This window comes from Trachypithecus francoisi, unplaced genomic scaffold (genome assembly GCF_009764315.1).
Source record: "Trachypithecus francoisi isolate TF-2019V2 unplaced genomic scaffold, Tfra_2.0 Lachesis_group15, whole genome shotgun sequence".
Classification (NCBI taxonomy): domain Eukaryota; kingdom Metazoa; phylum Chordata; class Mammalia; order Primates; family Cercopithecidae; genus Trachypithecus; species Trachypithecus francoisi.
In genome coordinates, this window is record NW_022681460.1 from 113,857,276 (window position 1) to 113,881,137 (window position 23,862).

Genomic DNA, 23,862 nt, shown 5'->3' on the forward strand with positions numbered 1-23,862 from the left:
CCCTGTAAGCCCCCACCCCGCCGGCCTCCACGGCAGGCAACAGCTTCTCCCACCTGTCTGCAGAGCAGCCGGCTGAGGCTGGGGGAGCGGGCTGCACCCCGAGGGGACAGGGCATGGAGGGTCTCGCTGCTCCTGGCTGGGGACGACACAGCCAATGGGATCTGGAGGGAGGCACAAGACTCCGCAGGCGGCGAGTGTGCAGAGGCAATGGAGTCTGGGGCAGGGGAAAATCTAAGCTGGCAGCTCTGCCCCTGCATTCCTACCCAGTTTCCACCCACCCCCGTCCTCCCCCAACCTGCCACCATCCTCCTTCCTGGCCAGCCCCGGCCTGACCCGTCCTCCCTCTCACCCGCCCACCCAGTCCTCCCCTCATCTGCCCACACCCAACCTCCCCAACCTGGCCTCCATCCTCCCTCCTGCCTGCCCCCATCCTCCTTCCTGCCCATCCTCCCTCCTGCCCCACCCTGGCCTGCCCCATCCTCCCTCCCACCTGCCCCATCTTCCTCCCTGTCCGGCCATCCTCCCTCTCACTGCCCTGTCCTGCTTCCCACCCAGGACGCGTCTTCCCGCTGGCCCCACTGGCTGCCGTACCCAAGGGGGTGCTGGCCCCATAGGTCTCCATCTCCACCTCCTGCAGCGGGCGGGGGTGGGGCGCCGAGGCGGGCACCACTGGCCGGAACATGTAGCTGTCGTTGGGCAGTGAGAGCATCCTGGACACGGACACCTTGCGTGCGACCAGGAGGTTTGGGGTGTCCCTGGCATCCGGACTCTCCTGGGGCGAGGGAGGCCTGTCTGCATCCACCCGGCGTGCACCCCCGGGGCCCTGCGCCAGCTCCAGCTCGATCTCGGCGTCCAGCTCCGCGTCCTCGCGTGCCTCCTTGTTGCTTTCCTCCAGGTGCTTCATGAGCACGGCCACCACCACGTTCACCAGCACGAACTGGGCCACCAGCACGAAGGTCACGAAGTAGACGGGCGACAGGGCTGGCAGGTAGCTCAGGCAGTGCTTGTCCTCACGGGTGCACTCGCGCAGTGTGTCCTGCGGCGGGGGGCAGCTGCAGGCTGGGGTCCACACCCACCTGTGGGCACTGCCCTGAGAGTGCCGTCCCCTTCCCCCTGCCCGGCAAGGACGGACCCGGCCGTCCTGGGAAAACCTGAAACCCCGCTGGGGCTGCCAGGTACCAGGGCCACGGCCACGGCAGGTACCTTCATGATCCCGTTCCAGTTGTCCCCCGTGGACACGCGGAACAGCGTGAGGAAGGCCATGCCGAAGTTGCTGAAGGTGGCGTGCCTGCTCAGGCCCTCGCACGGGTTGTCTTCGCTGCACTCTGAAGGGAGGGACACGCCGCCTGGTCAGCCGCGCCTGCTCTGGGTGGAGGCGGGACACGCACCCAGCCTCCACATGGCCCCTGGGAGCCCAGAGGCAGGGTCAGCCCAGAGGATGTGGATGACGAGGCCCCAGTGGTTCGACCTGCCCAGCAGAGGCTGACCCTGGGTGTGAGGCCGGAGCCCCTGGGCTGAGGTTTCTGCTGCCGCACCTTGGCTGGGACTCATCAGGCTTGGCGGCTGCGGCCCCAAACCAAGGAAGAAACATCATTTTCTGTGTCTGCGACTGTGCGTGGTGGGGGGTAAGTGGGTGCCGGCTGACCAGAATCAACTTGCCCGGTGGACAGATGCTGGACTGTGACAATGTCACACCCGTCAGAATGGAGCTTGGGGGAGGGACCTGGCAGGGACTGGGCTGTCTGAAGTGGGACCCAGTAGGGGCAGGGCTGGGCCATCTAAGGAGGGTCCCCACCTGCTCCGCCCAGCCTGGCCTAAGGAGGGTCCCCGCCTGCTCCGCCCAGCCTGGCCTAAGGGGGGTCCCCGCCTGCCCCGCCCAGCCTGGGCTGAGGCTGAGGCCGGGGAGGGAGCCTCAGGAGGCTACAGTCACCAGGTGAGAGAACACAGCCAGCATTTGTCTCCTGGGACCACGTGGCATTAGGGATGGCGGTGTGCTTCCAGATGTGTGTGTGTGCACATCTCCACGTGTACTCGCTTCCCCTCGTGTGTGGCAGGCATCCCTGTGTCTGTGTTCCTGTGTGCATGTCCGCACACGTGTCACAAGCCTGGGTGCAGGCATGTGACTGCGTTGTGAGTGAACGGGGACGGGGGTGCCTGTCAGGACCCCATGTGTGGCAGGAGGAGGGCGCAGGGGCCACTCACCCAGCCTCCCGAACAGCTCCACTCCCAGCGCAGCATAGATAAAAAACAGGAGCATGAAAAGAAGGCCCAGGTTGCCCACCTACATGAGAGAGAAGCAGAGCCGGGTCAGGCAGGCGGGCAGGGAGGCCTCAGCCCATGCTGCAGGGCACTCGGCGCCTCAGCCACCAGGCCCCACCTGCCCACGCTCTTCCAGGTGCTCCCAGCCCAAGCCAAGTGGAAGCAAGCTCCCAGAGCTGGGCGGGGACCCCGTTCCTCGGCCCCACGCCCCTTCTGGGGCTCCACGGCCTCACCAGGTAGACAGACACAACCTACCCCTCCGTGCTGGCCCACACTGGCTTCTCTCTTCCTCAGCCCTCCCCCTGAGCATCAGCCTCTGGCCCGGAGCCCACTCCACACTCTCTGCCCAGCAGGTTCCCCCGGGGCTCTCGCCCACCCTGTTCAGGGGCTACCTCAAGAGATTTCATGGTGGGGCCCAGGCCAGCACGCAGCTGACTGAGGGGTCCTGGCAGGTGGCCTGGGCCTCACCCCTCCCCTGTCACAGGTCTCCTGTGGACCACCCCACCAGCCCCAGCATCTGCACACACTGCTCCGCCGGGCAGCGCACCCTCCAAGGCTGGCCTGGCCTGGCCTACTCCACGTCCCTCCTCTGCACAGCTGAGCACCTGGTGAAGCGGCACCGGGCCCTCGGGAGTGTTACTCGGACGAAGCTAGGCACGCCGCTGAGGACAGGGTGAGGGGACAGCTGAGGTGGGAGGCAGAAGACAGGCACGGGGCAACTGACAGATGGCGCAGGGACGAGAAATGACTGGGAAGAGGAGGTGCCGGGTGCATGGGCAGCTGTGGGGGTGGGGGATGGCTGGGAACGTGGCTGGGCTGGTGGATGGATGGACACGAAGGTTGGACAGGTGGACTAGAGGCTACGGACGAGACACTGCATTGGGTCTCCTGGCTGTGGAGGCCAGAAAGGATGTGGGCAGGGTCCAGGGGCACAGGAAGCTGGGAGGCTAGGCCCATGTGGGCTCCGAGGGGCACCCGGGCCTGCGGCTGATGCCTGCATCCTGGGTGTGGTCCTGGGCGCACACACACCCACCCTGGCCACCTGCTGCACTCTGCCTGGCTCCCTCCGGCTCTCCACGGCCCCTGCCTCTGGAAGTGCACTGGACAGGTGGTCCCGGTTATGAGTCTTGCCCAGAGGACTGAGGCCAGAGGGCAGCGGCTGTATCCACCTCTGCCAGCCCAGCCAAGCCACGCAATGCACACAGCAAGGACACGCCTTCAGCCGTCGCACAACCGAGGGACCAGAGACAAACGAGGGAGAGCGGGGGCGGCGAGGCCCTCCCTGCAACCTCGTCTTTCGGGGGCGTGTGGGGCCTGCGCTGAGGATGGTGCGGGCTCCACCTACCTGGGGCAGGGCTTGCACGACGGTGTCCAGCAGGGCGCGCATGCCCGTGGCCATCTTCAGCAGCTTCAGCACTAGGGCCAGAAGCTGAGCGTCAGCAGGGCTGGGCTGGGGACCCCGGTCGCACCTACCCTCACTCCCACCTAAGGCCGAGCCCCCACCCTCCACCCGCAGAGGGCACCTGGCGGGCGCACGGGCACCTACCCCGGGCGATGCGGAGCACACGCATGATGCGGATGATGGTGGGGTTGATGGGCAGCGCGGCGCTCATCTCTATCTCCTCCAGCGTGATGCCCATGAGTGACAGCAGCACGATGGCCAGGTCCAGCTGGTTCCACCTGCAAGGCCGCAGGCTCAGTGCACACACCCAGGGTCCCCGCCTCAGCTTGGTGCGCACGCCCGAGGTCCCTGCCTCGGCTCAGCAGCGTCGCTTCTGCAGACCCCCGTGGAAAAGCCTGCGGCCTCACCTGCCCCAGCCCCCAGAGCCCTGAGGCACCCCCGGAACCCGAGACGGCCCTGCCCCACACACCTGTCCTTGAAGAACCGACGGAACCCAAATGCCACCAGCTTCAGTGCAGCCTCGAAGACAAACACGATGGTGAACACGTAGTTGCAGTACTTGAGGGCCTCGTCCAGAGACTGGGGGTGGAGGGTCGGGCTGGCTGAGGTGGGGCTGGGGCCACCCCTCTTCCCCTGGCTCCCACTCTGCACGCCTGTGAGTGACCCCGGGGGCCGGCCCGGAGGCTCCCAGGTCAGCTCAGCAGCTCCTCCCTGGGCACCGGGAGCCTCTTCGGCCCTCCTCCAGCCCAGCATACAGGCAGTGCTCCGAAGCGTCTGACCAGGTGAATGAGTGAAAGCTACTCTCCCAGCATCCACAGGCCCAGCTGAACACCACGGTCTCCGGTCCGGGAAGCCACTCTGAGCTGCCCGCCCACTTCACACGCTGCAGCCATCTGTGCGCCCCGGCGGCAGTGTCCTGGCCTCCCAACCATCCTCTACCGACCTGAGCACCTCGGGGGCATGGGAACATGGGCTCACAGGGCCCAACTCTGAGCACCTACAGTATGCAGCCTGGGCTGCGCTGGGAGGCACTGCCCGGATGGACCCTGGAGCCCCCCATCCTCTGAGGACGAACCTCTGGGGAGGGAAGACCCTGCCCTTCCCCGCCCAGGCTCCTGGTCTCTGGCCACGGCCATCCTCAGCTCCACACAAAATGCTTTCCACAGAGCTGAGTCCGCTCAGCCTCAAAGGCTTACTGCTACCCAGGGACTACCTCCTTCCTCTGGGAGGCTGGGAGGACCACGTCCTTCCACTGAGGAGAGGAGGGCTGCAGGGAGACCCGAGTAAAGAGAAACTCCACCTCAGGCCCTCAGGCCTGCCTGTCTCCTGCCAGCCTCCCCACGATGGGACATGCACGGCCTGCCAGCCCCTCCTCACGGGTGGGACGCGCACGGCCGGCCAGGCTGGGGAGGGGCCCCCAGGGCAGGGGGAGGGGAGTTTCAATCAACGTTAAAAGAAAGACCTCTTTTCACACAAAATCTCCACATCCCCCATGCAAACCCCAGTGAGGGCTCAGCGGAGCGCCAGTCCTGGGTTGTACGTGCTGTTAGCTGCCCCACTGGGGGTGCCCCAGCCCCTAGGCCCCCTTGTCGCCCTGGTCTGCGGGAAGGAAGGGCCCCCTCGCTGCCCTGGTCTGCGGGAAGGAAGCGCCCTCTTGCACCCACCTTCGGTTGGTTATAGTGCTCCATGGACATGGTGATGACGTTGACACAGATAATGAAGGTGATGAAGAGATCGAGATAGTGGCTGGTGCACAGCGAGTGAATGGAGCGGCGGGTGGGTGAGTAGTCGGCATAGTAGGGCCGGCGCTGGGCCTCTGCAGGGAGGGCGGCTGTGAGCGCCAGGCGGGAGGGCTGCCCCGGGCTTCTGCAGACCCCATTATCTTCCCAGGTGGCCAAGTGCAGGGGAGAAGTGGGGGCCCACGGCTCAGATGTGAAGATGGGGCTGGCCCTGCCTCATGGCAGGGCTCACGTCAGACTGGAGGGGGACTCACTCAGGGAAGGGACCCTGTTCTAGGTGAGATGCAGCTCCTTGGGAAGCTGGCTAGGCCAGGAGGCCTGGGCTGGAGCAGGCCTTGGGGGCAGGCCGCTGACTAACCTCCTCCTCAGCAACGCAGCCGCGTCCTGGGCGGCCCCCAAGAGTGGGTTCGAAGCTGAGATGGCTTCCCCATATCCCACCTGGGTGCCGGGCACACCCCGCCCTCCTGGAGCTCCCAGGTTGGCGCAGCACGTGGCTGGGCCTCTGTGGTCTACTCCGGGTCTGGCCTCAGGCTGAGACACTGAGGAAGGGCTGGGCAGAGCAGCCCCACTCATCTCCGGGCCCACAGGGCCTCACTGGAGCAGAAGCAAGAGAGTGTGACCTGCCCTCTGGCCACCAGCCCAAGTCCCTCCCCTGCCCATCCTCCAAGGGCCATGTGCTGTGGTCTAGGGTCTGCCAGACTCCAGACCACCTGAAGTCGGTGCCCACCATCTGCGTGTGTCCCCTAGGCAGGTGTGCACTGAACGCTCGGCCTCCAGGGCCCCTCCATGCACGAGGAGGAGCTCCGGTAGGTGAAGGCGTGAGCTGCCACCACACCCTAGCACCTGCCTCGGCCACAGAACCACACACGGGTGGGGACCACTGGCCCAGTGCCTGGAAGAGCAGGATACACCCCCCGCCCGACCCTCATGCTCTGCGGGCCAGCATGCAGTCACTGAAGCACTCAGTGCAGCCTGGGCAGCCAGAGGGGGCCAGCAGTCAGTCGGGCTGGACCAGCAAGGACACGGGGCAGCCACAGGCCTGCAGGGGTGTGGGTGGCCCCTCGTTGCTCTGGGTGTCCTGGTGCACGGCAGAGATGCAGGCAGACTGTGAGCCGGGCAGAGCCACACACATGCATGCACACAGCAGCCCGGGCACCAGTGGGCGAGCACAGCCCGTCCCCGTGCCACACACCCAGCACCTCCAGCTGCCTGTGCCCGCCCTGCGGAGGACCCCAGCAGGCCTGGGATGCCCGCCCTTCCCCGAGCAGCGGCCGCAGAAGCGGGGCCTGAGGCATGCAGGGCAGGGCCGGTACCTGGGCTGGGGAAGGTGCCTGGAAAGACAAGGAGATGGTCTGAGGGCTAAGGGTGTGGGGGCACTCGGGCCTGGAGCCCTCCCTGCTCTCCCTTAGCTCCTGTATTTCGGGGGCTGTGCTGGCTCCTTGTGGAGTGAGGACTCGGTGGGGAACCTGCCCGTCGGGCACTGGGGATGGGTTGGGGGTGCTTCCTCTCCCGCTGTGGCGGGCTCCCCCAGCGGCCTTCTCCGGCCAGCCCCTCCAAGGCCCGGCCCCCATGCAGGCCCAGGCAAGGCGGGTGACATGCAGAGCCATTCGGGGAGGCTGGGGTGGGAGCGGGCAGGGCTGGAGGGCCCGGTGGGCACATAGGTACCGACCCGCCACCGCCACCGGGAGCGCCTTACTCCTGCGCCTCCTCTCCAGGCGCCGCAGCCGCTTCTCCTCACGCCGCCGCGCCTCCTCTGCCTCCTGGTGCTGCCGGCATTTGTGGAAGTTCTCGACCACGACGCCCACGAACATGTTGAGCACGAAGAAGCTGACGATGAGCAGGAAGGAGATGAAGTACAGCAGCATCCAGGGGTTGTGGTTCTGCACGGGCTGCGGCACAGAGCGGGTGGGTCCCCGCCCACCTGCCCCGCCAGGTGCCCTGCCCAGGATGGCCCCACCAGTCCCCAGAGGCCAAGACAGCCGCGTGGGGGAGACCCTGAGGTGACCCGGCCACCCGCCTGTGCACACCTGCTGGTCCACACCGACGGCGTCCAGCCCGTCGTACATGATATTCACCCAGCCATCCTTGGACGACAGCACGAACAGCGACATCAGAGCCTGAGGGCCAGAGCCAGGGTCCCTGAGGAGGGCTGGAGCTGCGGCCGCTGGCCCTCTCGCTCCAGGGGGTCCTGGAGACCCCTCCCCCCGCCTCCTGCTGCCGCCTGCCCACCTGGCCCAGGTTGTCGAAGTTGTACTTGCGCCTCACCCAGCGGTAGTGGGCGGCCCGGCACTGCGCCTTGGTGGAGATGTTCCTGGTGTCGCCGCCTTCGCAGTAGTAGAACTTCCCTTTGAAGAGCTGATGGGTGTGGCGGTCACCGCAGAGGGCCCGGCCTGTGCCCCACCCCACACAGGGCCTCCTGGGGCGCGAGTGAGGCCCGAGCTGTCCCTCCCTGTCCCACAGTAGCACTGCTGGGAGCCACACTGGGAAGACAGACCCCCGGGCACATGGGGGCCACACACCTGCACACCCAAGATGCCAAAAATGATGAAGAAGGCACAGCAGATGAGGACGATGTTCCCGATGGGCCTGAGTGACGAGATCAGCGTCTCCACCACCAGCTTGAGGCCCGGGGCCCGGCTGATGACCCTGGGGGAGAATGAAGGATACACTGCGGTCATCTACGGCAGCAGCTGCCAGGTGCTGGCACAGCTCGGCAAAGGCCCCAAGGTGGGGATGACTGGGCGGCCTGCGAACAGCCCAGGACTATGAGAGCAGTGATGGACAGTGGCGTCAGGGGACTGTGCTTCCAGGTTGCCCCAGGAGTCCAGGGGTGCCCCTGGTCCCCACCTCAGAGGCCGCAAGGTCCGCAGCAGACGCAGCACGCGCAGAACGCCCAGGATCTTGGCGCCACCAGCCGACGCCATGGCCACGACGATGTCGACCAGGGACACCAGCACCAGCAGCCCATCCAGCAGGTTCCAGCTGCTCTGGAGGTAGGCGTGCTCGCCCGAGAGCAGCCCCAGAGCTACCACCTGGGGACGGCCAATGGCACGGATCTCAGGCTCAGGCCTGAGGGGTCCGGGAAGCTGGCACGCTACTGGGTGGGGATGAGGGCAGAATGGGCGCCTGGGAACGAGGGGCAGTCCCCGGGCCCCGCGGTACCTTCACCATCATCTCCGCCACGAAGATGGCCGTGAAGATGTAATTGGAGACGCTGAGGAAGACCCGCTCCTGCCGGGAGAGGACGGTGGGGGGCTGTGTCCACTCCATCCCTCCCTGGGGGTCGTGGTGGCCTGGGACGATGGGGTTGGCTGACTCACGGTGCTGCCGGGGTCAATGTCAGGCCTCTCCAGGGCGATGGTGACACAGTTGAGGAAGATGAACACGAGGACCACGTGATCAAACATCTTGTGCGTGATGATCTTCTGGCAGGAGACGCGGAACCTGGGTGGGCGGGAGCGGGTGAGAGGTGGGGCACAGACAGCAGAGTGGATGGGAGTCGCAGGACAGCCCTGGCCAGGTCTCCACTTCAGCCCCGGTCGCTGTGGTCTGAGAAGGGGTGCCCACCCGGAAATATCCACCAAGTGCCAGCCCCGCCCAGTGGGGACCTGGGGGCGGGGGTCCCGTGGGCTGGAACCAGCCATGTAGCCTCCTGACCCAGCCTCCTCACCGGTTCTGTGGGGAAAAGAGGTAGAGGGCCCAGGCCTCCCGGCTCCGGCACCACTGGGGCTTGTAGGGCTCCAGAACTTTGTGCAGGCGGAAGCAGCAGCTCTGGGGAATGAAAAGTTGGGTTCTCAGAGCCCTGTGCCTGCCTGCCCGGCCCCCGACCAGGGCCCTCTGCGCTCAGCTCGGCCACTCCTCCCAGCCCTCCTCCCGGCACCTTCTCAGCCTTCTCCATCCTCACTCCTTACCCACTGGCCTTTGGGCTCTGGCCTTCTGGCCTCTGGAGCTCATACCACACAACTGCCTCCTTCCCTACCCTGGTGATAGCACAGTGACCCATGCTGGGAGTCCACGGGGCCAGGTAAGTGGGTGCTCTTGGGCCCCTGGCTCTGGGGAGTGGTCCTTGACAAACAAAAGCCTGAGAGTCTAGTGGATGCCTGGCCCTGCCTCGGCAGCAGCTCTCAGCCAGCGGCTGACCCACGGTGCAGGGCGCAGCTCCCGTATGCAGACTGTACATGGATCATTTAGTACATGGCCCCCAGATGGCAGTGGGGGGACTTTGGGATCGGCTGTGGCTGAATCCCTGAATGCTGCTGGATTCCTCCCTGGCCTGGCCTGCTTCTCTCCCCTTCTGAATCTCCCCAGTTAACACCATGCCCTGAATCCCATCTCAAATCCCACTTGAGAGAACCTGCCCCAGACAGAGGGAGGCGAGACGGCTGTGGGCCCAGGGCCACGCACTCACATCCTCCAAGTCGTCGTCAAGCTCAGCCGCATCCTCCCGGTGGCTGTCGACGCGTAGGAAGAACTCGCTGGGCAGGGCCACCATCTGCCCGTTGCAGTCGCGACACTTGGTAGGTGGGAGGGGGGCCGGCTGGAGCGGCCGTGGGTCCAGGGACTCGGCCCGCCGCAGTGGGGTGGCCCGGGGCCCGGGTGTGGCCCTGCCGTCCTCGGCTTCGTCGTCAGTACTGCCCTTGCCCTCGCCGGACAGCAAGGACTCACGTTCCCCGCACTGGCTGCGGCGCTTGAGGCTGGGGGCACGGCCCAGGCTGCTCCAGCTGGAACGCCGGCTGCTCCAGGCGCCATTGGGGCCCCAGGGGGTGCAGGGAGAACTTCGGAGGCTGGCCTGGGGGGTGGTGGGAGTCAGTGGCCTGGCGGCACCACTATTAACACCAATTGCTGGCATTTACGGAGCACTTACTGTGTGCAAAGCATACGTGGATCACTTAATGCATAGACAGCCCTGCCAAGGAAGCACGGTGGAGGCTGCGAATTTAGGGGCCACCGAGCCAACCACAGGCACAGCTCATGAGGGTCAGGGTGCCCGCCTTGTGGGGGTGAGGCCCTGAGCTCTGCTGGGTCAGGGGCCAGAACCAGCGCAGGACCAAAGCGCAGGTGGCCCCAGCGTCCCCAGGAGCATGCTGGGTCTGTGGCTCAGCCTCGCATCTGCCCCGCTTCCTCCCCTGCTAGGGCGTCTGGCTCACTCCCGTGCTCCGTGGCTGTTGCGGGTGGTACTATCTGCTCCCCTCTAGTTCCCCGGACCCAGAGAGATGCCCTGGCCGTAAAGGGAATCAGGCTGCTTCTCGTGGCAGCGGAACCCCCCGCCTGGCCTGCCATCTGTTTCCCGGGCATGCTTCTGCCCCCAGCCGCCTTGGGTCTTCCCGCGCTGTGCGCTGCGCACTCTGCTAGACCGTTGGGCGCACAGAACTTCCACGTCTGCCTCTTCACACCGGCCTCCTGGAACAGCAGCCCCGGCTTCCATTTACAGAAACCATAGCACTCTTCCTCAGTCTCTGCACAGGGCTGGGACTTTATGGGCATGGGGGGAGGGACCCTCACTTGTCTTTGGGGAAGGCCATAAGGAGCCAGGTGGGGGAAACCTGAAGGGGCCTGAGGGCTGGGGCAGGAGATGGCACCTACCGGAGGCTTCTGGTCTCCCAGGGGCGGGTCTCCGGAGCTGCTGCTGCCACGCCGAGAGTCTGGGAGGCTGGGGTCTGCGTCCAGGTATGGCGAGCTCTTGGGAGTAGGCATGGGTGTGGCCGCTGTGCACATGATGAGGGGAGGGGACAGGCTGCCTCGTCCCTCCAGGTGCCCGTTGGGGGTCACGGCCAGGGAGCACATCTTCAGCTCTGCGGGCCAGAGGGAGGAACGGGCCCCTAGACCTGCCAGGCTCCCAGGATCAGGAATCCCCCCACCTAGGATGTGCCCTTAGGGGCCCTGCCCAGCCAGCCCAGCGTACTCCACCCACCAGAACCCAGACCACCCACCGACCACACGCACCTGTGGTCTGGAGCTCTCTGAGCTTGTGGAAGTCCTCCTCAAAGTGGACCGACGTCTTGTCCTCGTCCGTGTCGGATCTGTTGGCGTCACCCTGTACCCCGGAAAGCACAAGGCAGAGATGAGAGCCCTGTGAGTGGGGACCCCTCATGCCAGACGGAAGGCTGGGCCGGCCTGGGAGGTGGGGTGTAGACAGAAGGACCCAGAGGATGATCTCACTGCCAAGGTGGGGGCAGGTAGGTGAGCAATCTGCCTCTCCAGACCAATCCCTGCCCACTCCGCTGGGCTCCTGGCCTCCGCGCTCCTTCTGGAAGGCCCCCCTCCTCATGGAAGCCAGCTTCCCTTCTCTATCCCTCACCTCCTGGCAGGCCCCCCACACCCCTCCCCTTGACCTAAAGCCCTTTTTGCTTCCCATCACCCTCCTCCTGGCAGCAATCCCTTCTCCTGGAAGACCCTCTCTCCCTGCCCCCTCACCTCCGCCTGAAAGCCCTCCACAAGGATGGCGACCAGCAGGTTGAAAAGCACGTAGTTGCCGAAGGTCATGAGGGCCACGAAGTAGAGGGCGGCCCAGGAGGAGGTGGAGGCCATGCCGTTGTACAGGACCACGTTCCAGTCCTCCTGGGTCAGGATCTGGGGGACAGCAGGGGGACCGGGGTGGTCAGCCCAGCCCCAAAATGCCAGCAACTCCTTGGGACGGAGGCAGCTCTGGGCACGCAGGACGGCACATCCACCTCTTTGGGGACCAGACTCGGCAGCCAGCACTGCTGAGGGCACCCCGGGCACTACCTGGAACACGGTGACGATGGCCCACAGCAGGGAGTCGAAGTTCTTTCTGTCGGGCACGGTGTCTCCGGTGTCTGTCTTCAGGCTGAACTTGCAGCCGAAGAGGTGCATGCCCAGGATGCTGAGGGCGGGGACAGGGGCGTGTTGAGGGTGGAAGCAGGGGTGTGCTGAGGGAAAGAAGGTGGGGGAGGGGAGGAGAGTGGGAGGAGGGAGGGCAGGGCTGGCTCTGGCCGTCCGGGCTCTCCTAGCCCCCCCACCCTCCCCGGGCGCCCGAGGTCTCTGGCTTAGAAGGGACTTCCTACCCCCACAACTCAGTAATGTCCCTTCTACAGGCGAGAGGACCAAGACCAGAGGTGGCACAGACGTTGGGAGACCACTCCGGCTTCGGGTGGCAACTGGGACCTGGGACACCTGCCTCATTCAGCCCCTCTGGACTGTGAGAACCCCGCCTGCCTGGCTTCTTATCCTCCAGCTGACCCTGACCCTGAGCTCCAGGCTAGACTGGCACCCAGCGGGCGCCCAGAACAGCCCAGTTGGAGCCTGGTGCCCGCCCCCACCCCCGGCACTCTACCCTTACTTGAGTAAGTCCCCAGCTTGTCCACCTGGCAACCCATCTCTGAACCCTGCCATCTGACTCCCTGCATGTCTAGTGCGTGGCACACAGTAGGTGCCCCATCAGTGCTTCTCGAATGGAAGCAGCGGAGGCCGAGTGTCTGCAGATGCCCTGGGGCTGGTGGTGGGAGGGCTCCTTCTCTTTGGGGGTGCCCCGGGCCTGTGCTCCCGGCTGCCCTGGGGTGAGACGCTGGGCGGGCTGGGGGGCCCACCTGAAGATGAAAATGAAGAGCATGAGCAGCGTGCAGAAGGTGGCCACGTTGTCCATGGTCTTCACCAGTACCACAAGCTGGCGCCGCAGCGCTGGCAGGAAGCGCACCAGCTTCAGCACACGCAGCAGCCGGAAGGTGCGCAGCACAGACAGACCGCCGTCCGCCTGCCCCACGATCTCCCAGACGCTGCGGATGGGTGGGGGCGACGGTCAGCGGCGCCATGGTCCCCGACCCCGGCCCTCCTCCCACTGGAAGCAGGATCAGCAGCCAGGGAGCCACAGTGGCCCGTGTGCCGCATCCCACAGACGGGAGCAAGTCTGGCTGCATCGGGAGGCATGAGCAGCTGCGGACGCACCTCAGAAGCCTCTTGACCTGCTGACAGCCCCAGCGGCTGTCTGGCCCCAGCACCCCCGGGAAAGCAGAAGCCTGGCTCCGGCCAGGTCGAGGAAGCTCCTTCGCCAAGGACGCTCTCCTGCCCCGGGACTTCCACAGCCAGACCTGGCTTGTCCGTTCTGCTCACCCGCTCCCTGCCCCGGGGTGTGAGACCCCTCACCCCTCTCTACTCCCAAGGGATGAGCTTCCTTCCAGGGGAAGACGGGCAGCGTTTCCCCTCAAATTTTCCCAATCCTTTCTGGTTTAATTTTGTTGCGGCAAATGCTCCCCCAGCGGCAAACATGATTCAGCCTTTTAAGCGGGTCTTTCTCGCGGGGTCTGGCCCTAAACGTCTCAGCCCTGAGGCCACTGCACACCTGCATTGTTCCTGCAGGGAACAGCTCTGCTAGTTTCCAGAAACATCCTTCTGAGATGCAGCTGACCTAACAGGTGTGTACCCAGTAGTGCCTGCAGGGAAGCACAGGGTCTGGGGAGGGGACTCTGCCCAGGACAGTCCCCTGGGGCACTGCGGACACCAAGCACCTGCTTCCCACAGCTTGTCGTACAGAGCTGTGTCGTTGCCAGCACTTCCTCCCGTGCTCAGGGTTCTGCTCTGTAGGTGGGGTCTTTGCCAGACAGTGGAGCTTCCGGGCCCCTCTGGCCTGAGGAGCGGGTGGGGACCCACCTGATGACCACGATGATGCCGTCGAAGATGTTGTACGGGTTCCGGATGTAACCCAGAGGGCCACAGGCCAGCAGTTTCAGCAACATCTCCAAGGCGAACATGCTCGTGAACACAATGTTGCTGATCTCCAGGGCGTGAGTCAGTTCCTCGGGCTGCAGGCAGAGGTGGGGACAATCAGGTGGCCCCATCCATAGCTCCCAACCCTCCTCAGCACTTATCTAGGAGCAGGTTTGGCTGCATCAAGACCCAAGGGATCAGAAGGGCTGCAGCAGCATCTCAGGAGCCTCATCAGTTGCTATCTAGAGAGGAGGCCAGGATCCCGAGGAGGTTCCCTCCAGCAGAGGCTCAGCATACCTAGTCTCCTATCCTCACCATCCCCGGCTTTCTGGAGCCCTGCCTGACTGTCCTACCATCAGGCCAGGCCCTGGGGCTGCTGGAAGCCTCCCGAGACTCCCCAAGCCCTGCAAGCACAACAGGGAGCCAGCCCCGTGCCCAGGCTGGCCCGCACCTGCTCATGGTACTCCACGCCCATGCTCAGCGTGTTGACGAGGATGGCCATCATGATGCCGCGGCTGAAGTACTTGCTGTCCACGATGCGGCGCAGCTTGCTGCTGAAGGTAGCCCAGAGGTGGCCCAGCCTGCCTGGCTCGCCCGGGGCTGCCCTCTGCTGTGCCCGCCGCCGGGGGCTGCCTGGGCCTGGTGTGTCCATCGCAGGGGGTGGTTGCATGGGATCCCGGCGGTCACCGTGCCGGACGTCCTGCGTGAATTCGTAGATGCCACAACCATCTGAGTCTCCACTCTCTGAGCCACTGAGCTCCCCCTCTGGGTCCTCCAGGGCACGGGTGCAGTATGGGCAGCTCTTCAGCTCACAGGTCAGTGTGCCTGCTGCGGGGCTGGGCAGGGGGCAGGGCACGCTGAGGCCTGACAGATGGCCAGGGGCCTGGCCCAGTCCTGTGGGAGAGGGCACAGACAGGGGCAGGCCCACTCAGTGGTGCTGCCACAGGGGCCTGGAAACCCACACACACAGGAGCGGTAGGGTGAACGTGTCCCCCACAAAAAGATCCATCCAGAGTTCAACCTCCAGAACCTGCAAATGGACTTCACAGAAAGTAGGATCTTTGCAGGTGTCATGAGTTAAAATGAAGAATGAAGAATGAGGCTATCCTGGAGTAGGGAGGGCCCTGAGCCATGACTGTTCCAATAAGAAGAAAACAAACAGCCACGTGAAGACAGACAGAGACCGCAGGGACGTGTCGACAAGCCGGGGATTGGCAAAACCAGAACGTAGGAAAAGTGAGGAGAGTTCTCCCCCAGAGCCTCCAGAGAAAGCACCCCTGCAACGCCCGGATTTTGGACCACCAGCCTCCACTGCTGAGAGTTCCCACTGTTCTAAGCCCACTAGTTCGGGGTGACAGCAGCCACAGACATCAGAAAAGCCATACATTCAGGCACATACTGGGCACATTCACACACACACCTGGGCACACAGGCCCAACCCCCACAGCCACATTCCTGCTCACCTACTGGGGCAGGGACACACTTAGGTGCAGAGACGTTTGCCTGCCTTAGGCTGTGCCATCTGCAGAAATATAACACCAGGCACTTCCCAGCAGCCACAGCACACAGGTGAAGTTAGCTATAGCATTCTGTTTGACTCCATGCAAGCAAACCACGATCACTCCAACACGAAACTGACATAATAATGACCAATAATAAGCCATCCCGTGATGTTTTCATGCTGTCTTTGGAACCCGTGTGCCTCTTATGCACAGTGGCTGGACTCCCACCATTCGAGGGCTAGAAGCACACGCCCCTGACACTCTTGCCTGCATGCCTTGGTTACCAGTGCATGAGGGCACACAGCATCCTGGCACCCTCAGCTGCACCCATCCCAGCCACGGGGGACACACCCCTGCCTGTGTCTCTACATCTGTGTACAGAACCAGGAAGGACCCCCAAGCCTGTGTGGAACCATCTGGGGGTCCTGCCGTCTCCCATTCACCTGGTCAACGGAGGCCCAGACCCCGGGTAGGAGAATCCTGCACCAGCCTCTCTCTTCCTGACTGGCTGACTCTGTGACGGTACCTCCCCCACACTCCCCTGCTCGGTGTCCCCACCTAGAAAGGGGGCCAGCCTCCATGGCCACGAAGGGCGCTGCAAATCCTCCAGGGAAGCGTCCAGACTGTGGACACAAGCATATGGTCTCTCTCGGAGCCGGGCAGGGGCAACGGATGCTGGCCCAGAAGGGTCTGACAGGCCTTGTCAGGTTCAGAATCCCACCTCCGTGGCCACCACTCCTGCTGTGGGATGTGGGCCACGGGGGGCTTGACCTGGCGCTGACGGGGACAGGACCTCCCTCTTTTCCCTTCTTATGGGTGCCAGAGGCATGGCTGGTCTGTCCACAAATCAAAGCTGGGCTCATGAGAGTGGCTGCAGGAACAACACACTGGAGACGCTGCCCGCCCTGCCTAGGTCCCACTGCCTCCATGGGGTAGGGCTGGGTCCTCACCATGCTCCCCGACCACATGCTGGATCTTCTCGTAGGGATCGGGGCTATTCAAGCTCAAGGGGCTGTGCCCCCCGGTGCCTGGTGGCCCACTGGCCCACTTCCCCTTGGGTCCGGGGCTGGTGCTGCCTTTGCCGCTGCCCATCCCTGAGGGCAGGATGGTGGGGTAGTTCATGGTGCCCAGCCCCGTGGCCAGTTTGAGGCTGGCGGCAGCGGTGGCGGCGGCATGTGCCACCTGGGCCCTCTCCTGCGGCCCCTCTATGTGGCAGTCGGCATGGTAGATGCTGTGCACAGACTCTGCGTCGGGTGGTCTGCTGCCTGGGGAGGGTGGTGAGGGAGGTGCACCGGCCCGCACCAGCCTGGTGTCGCAGGCGCCTGGCTCAGGGCCGGGCCTGCGGGGGCTGCTGTGGCTGAAATGGTAGTGGTGGTGGTGGTGGTGGTGATGGTGGTAGACCAGGTGGTGCACTGAGGCTGTGTGCCTGCCCGCCCGGCGCTGGCGGTGCCCGGGACCCTGGCCTTGCACAGCGCTAGGGTCCACCTTCTTGTGCCAGCGGCTCTGCCAGCGGGCATAGAGGCGCAAGCTGCGCCGCTTGACCTTGCGGAATATATGGCCCACATACTTCAGCAGCTCTTCGTAGCAGCTGCCAGGCTCGGAGAAGCTGGCCAGTGTGCTGTCGTTGGATAGATGGCGCGCCCGCTGCTCCCGCATCAGCTGGCTCTCCCTCTGCTTTGTCTCTGAGAACTGCGTGGCAATCACCACCAGGCACAGGTTGATCATGAAGAAGGAGCCCACCTGTGACGGGGTGGGCAGGCGGGTGGCAGTGAGTGGGTGAGTCTTTGATTCGCCACTGAACCCTACTGCGCACTGCCTACTCGAGTGGGGGCCACGCCATAAGCACAGTGGGCGGGGTGCCCTGCTATGGGCAGGTTGCTGCGGTGTTCACTGCTGAGCCCCCACGTCTGGAGCAGGCGGCACACAGTAGCTGCTTTATGCCTATTTGGACAAAAGACCTGGAACCCTCTTTCCTGTTTCTCCATGTGGCTCAGCCCCTCCTTCGCCTGCAGGTCTGTCCTTGAGGTGACCCTCTCAGCGGTGGCCACTCTCCCCTCCCCAGCACCCCAGCTGTGTTTCCTCCTTAGCACCAGCCAGTGTGCAGCAAATCTCTGCTCGTTCTCCTCGCTTGCTCTCTGAGAACAAGCTGGGGATGTCTGTCTGCTTCTGTTACCTGCTGGGTTCTTGCAGGGTGGCTCTAGGTACACCCAGGACCCCACAGATGTCTGCGGCCTGATTAACCCAACTCTGCTGGGACCCCATGGGGCCTGTGAGAGGACCAGGTGAGGAGCACACCTGGGGCCACACGCGCTGTGGAAAGCTGCGCTGGGAGGGTATGTACTCTCCAGAGGTGTTCCTGGCTGTTCAGCCCTGAGCCAGCACCCACAGGCCTGGACCCTGTCTAGGTGACGGCATGGCCTCTTGAGGTCCCCAACCGCACCCCCCACCCCCGCAAGCTCTGCCTCCCTCCCCTATGTGCTCCCTTCAGCTAGAGGCCAGACAAAAGCCCCTGTGACCACCCAGGTACCCCACCCCCCCCTCCAGCCAGCTAACACCAGGGCCCATCATGGCGAACGCTGCCGCCCACACTCACGATGATGAGCAGGATGAAATAGATGAAATTGTAGAACGAGTGGGCGTCCATGACGTAGTACATGATGTCCACCCAGCCTTCCAGCGTGATCACCTGAGGGGGCAGTGGCTGGACTTGGGCCCGCACGACCCCTCCTCCTCCTCCCCGTGCCCCCTGGGGTCTCGGCTGGGGGGCGAGTCCTGCACCCGCTCCCCTGCCGTGCCCCAGGGTCCCCGTTCCACCTTCTTGCCGCCCACCTGGAAGATGGCGATCCAGGCGTAGCCAATGTTGTCGAAGTTGATGGCACCGTTGTGGGGGTTTGAGTCGCCCGAGCGGCACACGTTGTAGTACTGGTTCCAGTTGATGCAGGCGTTGCGCGTGGCGCCCACCCCGTCGGCCTGTGGCTGCACGTAGGCCTCCCAGCCCAGGGTGCAGGGCACGCGCAGCTCGCGGCGGCTGGGGATGTGCGAGCACTTCTGCATGCCGTTGTCTCGGCGCGAGGAGCAGATGAACGGGTTCTCCTCGCCCTCCTCGGTCTGGTAGTATGGCCGCAGGAAGGTCAGGTTGTTGTTCCTGGGGATGGGCACAACCAGGGCCAAGAGGTACAATTAGGGTCAGGGACGGTCAGGGTTGGGGGCACAATCAGGGTCAGGGACGTGATCAGGGTCAGGACCAGGGAACCAATCACGGTTAGGGAGGCACACTTAGGGTCAGGGGGCGTGATAGGACCGGAGGTCACGACCAGGATCAGGGGACACAGCCAGAACCAGAGTCGAGGACACAGTGGTGCTGCAGAAACCACACCCTCCTCAGCCCAAATCCATAGAGAGACAAAGACACAAAGGAACAAGAATAGACAAAAAAATTGACAAAGAACAGCATAAAGAACAGGGAGGAGGACCCAGGAGCCAGAAACCCAGGCTCAGACCTCAGCTCCTCCTGGAAGGGGATGAGGGGGGAGGAGCAAGGGACTAGGGGAGGGAACCCTGGGGTGAGGGCTGAGGGGAGGGGACCCCAGAGTGGGAGTGGAGAAAATCCCAGACAGGGGCTGAGGGGACCCCAGGGCGTGGGCTGAGAGGCTCCTTGGGTGAGGAGAGGTGACTGCAGGGCAACGGCTGAGAACCCTGAGGTGAGGAGAGGCGATTCCAAAGTAAGGAATGAAAGGACCCCGGGGTGAGGGGTGAAGAGAAGGGACGGAGTGTGGGGACTAACGTGTCCTGCGGGCTGAGAAGAGGCGGCACTGGGGGCGGGGCCTATGGTGTGGTTCCCCTGAGCCAGCGACTGCATGGTGGGCGGAGCCATGTGAGGCGGGGACTTGATTGCATGGTGGGCGGAGCCATGTGAGGCGGGGACTTGATTGCATGGTGGGCGGAGCCACGTGGGGCAGTGACGGACTCCATGGTGGGTGGAGCCAATGTGAGGTGGTGATTGCATGGTGGGCGCAGCCATGACGGGGGTGGGGGGTGCAGGTGACTGCATGGTGGGTGGACACTATATGGTGGGCAGAACCATGGGGAGGGCGGGAGGGACGGATGACTGCATGGTGGGCAGAGCCATGATGGGGGAAGGGGCGGCAGGGGGGAGAGGTGCAGGAGGGACAGGTGACTGCATGGTGGGCGGAGCCATGATGGGGGAAGGGGCGGCGGGGGGGAGAGGGTGCAGGAGGGACAGGTGACTGCATGGTGGGCGGAGCCATGATGGGGGAAGGGGCGGCGGGGGGGAGAGGGTGCAGGAGGGACAGGTGACTGCATGGTGGGCGGAGCCATGATGGGGGAAGGGGCGGCGGGGGGGAGAGGGTGCAGGAGGGACAGGTGACTGCATGGTGGGCGGAGACTATATAGTGGGCAGAACCATGGGGGGGACGGATGACTGCATGGTGGGCACAGCCATGACGGGGAGGGGGAGGGGGGCGAGGGGGAGAGGGTGCAGGAGAGACAGATGACTGCACGGTGGACAGAGTCATGACGAAGGTGGGGGTGGAGGGCGGGTGACTGCACGATAGGCAGAGCCACGTGGGGCGGTAACTGCGTTGGGTGGAGCCACATGGTGTGTTACATATGCATGGTGGGCAGGGCTTCACAGGGGTGGGGCCTGGGCACCTGACAAAGGCACTGTCCAGGAAGCAGCGGTTCCGCAGGAGGCCAGCCCAGAGCTGGACGCCAACGATGCCGAAAATGAAGAAGACGAAGAAGCAGAGCAGAAGGACGTTCCCGAGCATGGGCAGCGTGTCCAGCAGCAGAGTGACCAGGATTCGCATGCCTGTGGGCAGCAGGGCCAGGATTGGCACTCGTAAGCCCTGCAGGAGCATCCTCGGGGCTACAGCCCCTCCTGGGTCCGCTGAGCCCCGTCCACTGTTCACAGCGGGTGTCCACGCCAACCGCACACTGACTCAGGCCACCCCCCCGGTGACTTTCCTGCACCCCTAGGGTGATCGAGGCTCCCCTCCTACCACCGCCAGCCTCCAGGGACACTGACACCCTGGGGTCTGACACACATCCAGACGTGTGCCAGGTCTCCACCTCCAACCATCCCAGGAGGGCAGGTCTGCTGCTTTTGGAGGGCTGCGGTGTGGAGGAGTGGGAGCGGAGGCAGGGGACTGCCAGCGGCAGGTCTGACCATGCGGCACCTCAGGGGCTCAGGATGACCAGGCGGAGCCCAGTGGCTCTCAAGGCTTGTCCAGCGGCACCCTGAAGTTGCCATTAAGGCAGCAGCAGCCTCGGGAGCCCCAGAATCTCAGGTGGTGCGCTGCCTCCCGGGGGTCTCTGCAGCAGGTCTGGGATCCTGAAAACTTTCTGATGCCCAGTGAGAATCCGGCCAGAGCAGAGCCCCACGTCAGAGAGGCTGCTGGAGGCGGTGGGGAGGACAGGCAGTGGCTTTTCAAGAGGTAGCACTGAAGCCATCAGTCCTGGGTGCTATGAGCTACGTGAACTCCAGATTAATCCAGCAAGGGGGTCAGCCAAGCCCCATGCGCCCCTTGCTCCATCCTGGGCCTGCTCCCCCAAGACGTCCTTTTTCCCAAATTTAAGCGAACGCCAGGCTGAGGCAGCAGGTAGAGCCCCGGGCCAGGAACCTGGGGACGCTAAGGTCTCACCCAGCACCCTGGGGTATCAATGGCAAAACGGGCCCTCAGGTCGTGGGGTGAGTCAGAGCCAGGAGGGGCACTGAAGTGTCAGAAGAGCCGACAGGAGCAATCGGTGAGCACTGCCCTGGCCGGACTGCACTGGCTCAAAGACCACAGATGATCCAGGGGTCAGAGTGGACCCCAGGCCAACAGAATGGGATGCAACCCTGAACGTGCCCTCATTATCAGGAGCCTTATGATGCAGTCTGGAAGAGTTCCCTAATTCCCTCGAGACACGAGCAGGTCCCCAGGAGGCCAGGCTGCTGGCGACAATTAGGGCCACTCTGGGAATTTAACCTGAAAAGTAAACATCCGTGGAATTCCAGGGGGCTGTGTGTGCCAGGCTACTTCATGTTCCAACAAGTGGGGCCAGGCCGGTGTGCAGACTGAGCACACAGTGGGTGCCGGGCAAAGGGCCAAGCGCCACACGCGCGTCCACTCGCCTCAGGCTCAGCCACCCTTGGGGTCATGGGTACCCCTGTACGCCACTATTTCAGGAGAAACTGAGGTTCAGGCTCTGTTAGTTAGAGTCACACAGTATTCAAGCCCTATCTGAGCCACACAGTAGAGCCAAGGCAGGCAGGGGAAGGCAGGCTTGGGGACCAGCGGCTCGGGGACAAGTGGCACCTGCCTTTCGGGAAGCTAGAGGCTCCAGGGGAAGGAGTGCCTAGCCCTGTGGATCTGTGACTTTGGGGGGGTGCTTCAGGTCAACCCCTGAGTGCCAAGGCCACCAGGACCCTGGTTAGGTAGCCACAAAGGTTGTGTTATACCGGCATGTGCACATATGGGGCCACTCCTACACCCAGTGTGCACTCGGGCCTCTTACGGCCTCGTGGGGGCTGCACCCACCGCCAGGAACCGGAGCAGCTGAATGTAGCCCTGGGGGCTTTAAAGAATGGTCCCACCCCATCGCCTGACGCAGATGGGTGGCCCGGGTTTGACAGGATCTTTCCCAAACAAACAGGCATGTGACTTTCCGGGAAGCTCTTCCTCTGCCTCCCCTCACCCCCAGCGCACAGCAGACACACAGCAGCTCCTCTCCACCTGGCCCCTCCTCACACCTGCTGGCCAAGTCCTCAAGGGTTTCCAGCCTTCCTTCTAGAAAATCAGCTGCTCAGCAGGGGACACGGAGGCCCAGCCCTGGCCAGCCAGCTTCCCCTCTTCCCTTGGGTAGGGCTGCTGGCAGGAGGGTGGGGGCCAGAAGCAGTGGCGGGTAGGGAGGATGAGCTGTCCTCAGGACAGGTGTCAGGCTCTCCCCTCGCCTGTGTGGGAGTGAAGGGGGTGCTGCATAGAGTCCCCAGGTGAGCTGAGCTGCACTCACAAGGGTGTCTCCACCAGCCATGAGCCACACTAGGATGCGCCAGACAGCAAATCCACCAGGGATCTGCTTGGCCCCCAGCCTTGCCCCAGATGCCATGCAGAGGAGAAACCCGAGGTTGTCACTCGGCCATGTGGGAGCCAGGGACCCTGTGAATACTGACTGCCCCCCGCCACCAGCTTGATTCTCCCCAGACCTGCAGGGCCCATGGAGAGTGGCAGGGCCCCCCCCAGTGCTGGGGTCTGGGCTGGGGCCTGAGTGCCTGGGAACCTTCACCTCCCAGTCCTGTGCTCCTGTGAGCCCTTCTGAGGGCTCTGCAGGGCTGGCAGACACGCAAGCCTGTTGGTCTCAAGCCCAGGTGGGGCTGGTCACTTACTCGGCACGCGATTGATGGCACGGAGAGGCCGCAGCACCCGCACGGTCCTGATAGCCGAGAGGCTCACGTTGTGTCCATCCAACGAGTACTCCATCATGCTGGGGGTGGGGTCGAGAGCGAGCAGCTCAGTGAGGGGCCCAGGCAGCCAGGGGTGGGGCTGGGGTGAAGAGGAAGGTGGGCAGGCACAGAGTCGGCCAGCCCGGCACCCGGAGGGCCTTGTACCGGCCAGGATAGGCCCCAAGGTAGCAGGAGCACGACCCTTGGTCATACCACGAGGCCACCTCCCTCACCTGTGCCCAGGAAGGAGGATCTCCGGAGTCCCAGACAGGGTCCCTGGTTCTACCTGGATCCCTCCAGAACACACCGCCCATCTTTCTTTACAGGTGGGACACAGGGATCCCTGTGGGGTGGGGCGGGGCCCCTTCGTCAGCGCTGTGGCCTCTCCGAGGCGGGGCCTACCCCGCCACGACGATGAAGAAATCCAGCCTGTTCCACGTGTCACCCAGGTAACACTTCTGCCCGAACAGCCCTAAGGCCACCATCTTGATGACCATCTCCACCGCGAAAAAGGTGAAAATGAAGGCGTCAAAGGCCTGCGGAAGGAGAAATCAGAAGAGCCCATGGAACGGCTCAGTTCAGCCCACTCCCCTCAATCCTGAGCCCCGCCCCAGCCTGAGCCCCGCCCCCAGACGCCCCGCCCCGAATCTCACCCTACCCCCAGCCCTGCCACACCGAGCCCCGCCCCAGCCTGAGCCCCGCCCCCCCGCCCCGCTCCGCCTTGAACCTCACCCCACCCCCAACCCTGCCACACCCCCGCCCCACCCGACGCCCTGCGCCGCCTTGAACCTCACCTCGCCCTAGCCCCGCCCCACCCCGAACCACGCCCCCGCCCCACCCCCGAGCCACGCCCCT

At 64.3% G+C, this 23,862-nt stretch overlaps 1 protein-coding gene across 4 annotated transcripts in view; it reads right to left on the reverse strand.

The window, feature by feature from the left end:
- Positions 1–23,862, reverse strand: part of CACNA1H (calcium voltage-gated channel subunit alpha1 H) — a 67,304-nt gene that overhangs the window by 2,531 nt on the left and 40,911 nt on the right. The window contains exons 4-34 of one of the 4 annotated variants that reach the window (XM_033236311.1): positions 23,410–23,543; positions 22,951–23,048; positions 20,235–20,394; positions 18,393–18,708; positions 18,157–18,249; positions 16,514–17,303; positions 14,513–14,955; positions 14,005–14,156; positions 12,948–13,133; positions 12,127–12,244; positions 11,815–11,970; positions 11,344–11,434; positions 10,984–11,192; positions 9,809–10,189; positions 9,071–9,171; positions 8,721–8,844; positions 8,563–8,631; positions 8,248–8,432; positions 7,920–8,046; positions 7,630–7,755; positions 7,428–7,517; positions 7,097–7,289; positions 6,714–6,731; positions 5,326–5,477; positions 4,131–4,240; positions 3,806–3,939; positions 3,605–3,675; positions 2,203–2,281; positions 1,204–1,325; positions 592–1,036; positions 54–214 (exon numbers count right to left, since the gene is read on the reverse strand). In XM_033236311.1, the coding sequence (XP_033092202.1) occupies positions 54–214; positions 592–1,036; positions 1,204–1,325; positions 2,203–2,281; positions 3,605–3,675; positions 3,806–3,939; positions 4,131–4,240; positions 5,326–5,477; positions 6,714–6,731; positions 7,097–7,289; positions 7,428–7,517; positions 7,630–7,755; positions 7,920–8,046; positions 8,248–8,432; positions 8,563–8,631; positions 8,721–8,844; positions 9,071–9,171; positions 9,809–10,189; positions 10,984–11,192; positions 11,344–11,434; positions 11,815–11,970; positions 12,127–12,244; positions 12,948–13,133; positions 14,005–14,156; positions 14,513–14,955; positions 16,514–17,303; positions 18,157–18,249; positions 18,393–18,708; positions 20,235–20,394; positions 22,951–23,048; positions 23,410–23,543 (5,634 nt within the window). Of the gene's footprint in view, positions 1–53; positions 215–591; positions 1,037–1,203; positions 1,326–2,202; positions 2,282–3,604; positions 3,676–3,805; positions 3,940–4,130; positions 4,241–5,325; positions 5,478–6,713; positions 6,732–7,069; positions 7,290–7,427; positions 7,518–7,629; positions 7,756–7,919; positions 8,047–8,247; positions 8,433–8,562; positions 8,632–8,720; positions 8,845–9,070; positions 9,172–9,808; positions 10,190–10,983; positions 11,193–11,343; positions 11,435–11,814; positions 11,971–12,126; positions 12,245–12,947; positions 13,134–14,004; positions 14,157–14,512; positions 14,956–16,513; positions 17,304–18,156; positions 18,250–18,392; positions 18,709–20,234; positions 20,395–22,950; positions 23,049–23,409; positions 23,544–23,862 lie in introns of all 4 variants that reach the window. The other 3 variants (XM_033236309.1, XM_033236312.1, XM_033236310.1) reach the window with 3 other exon arrangements.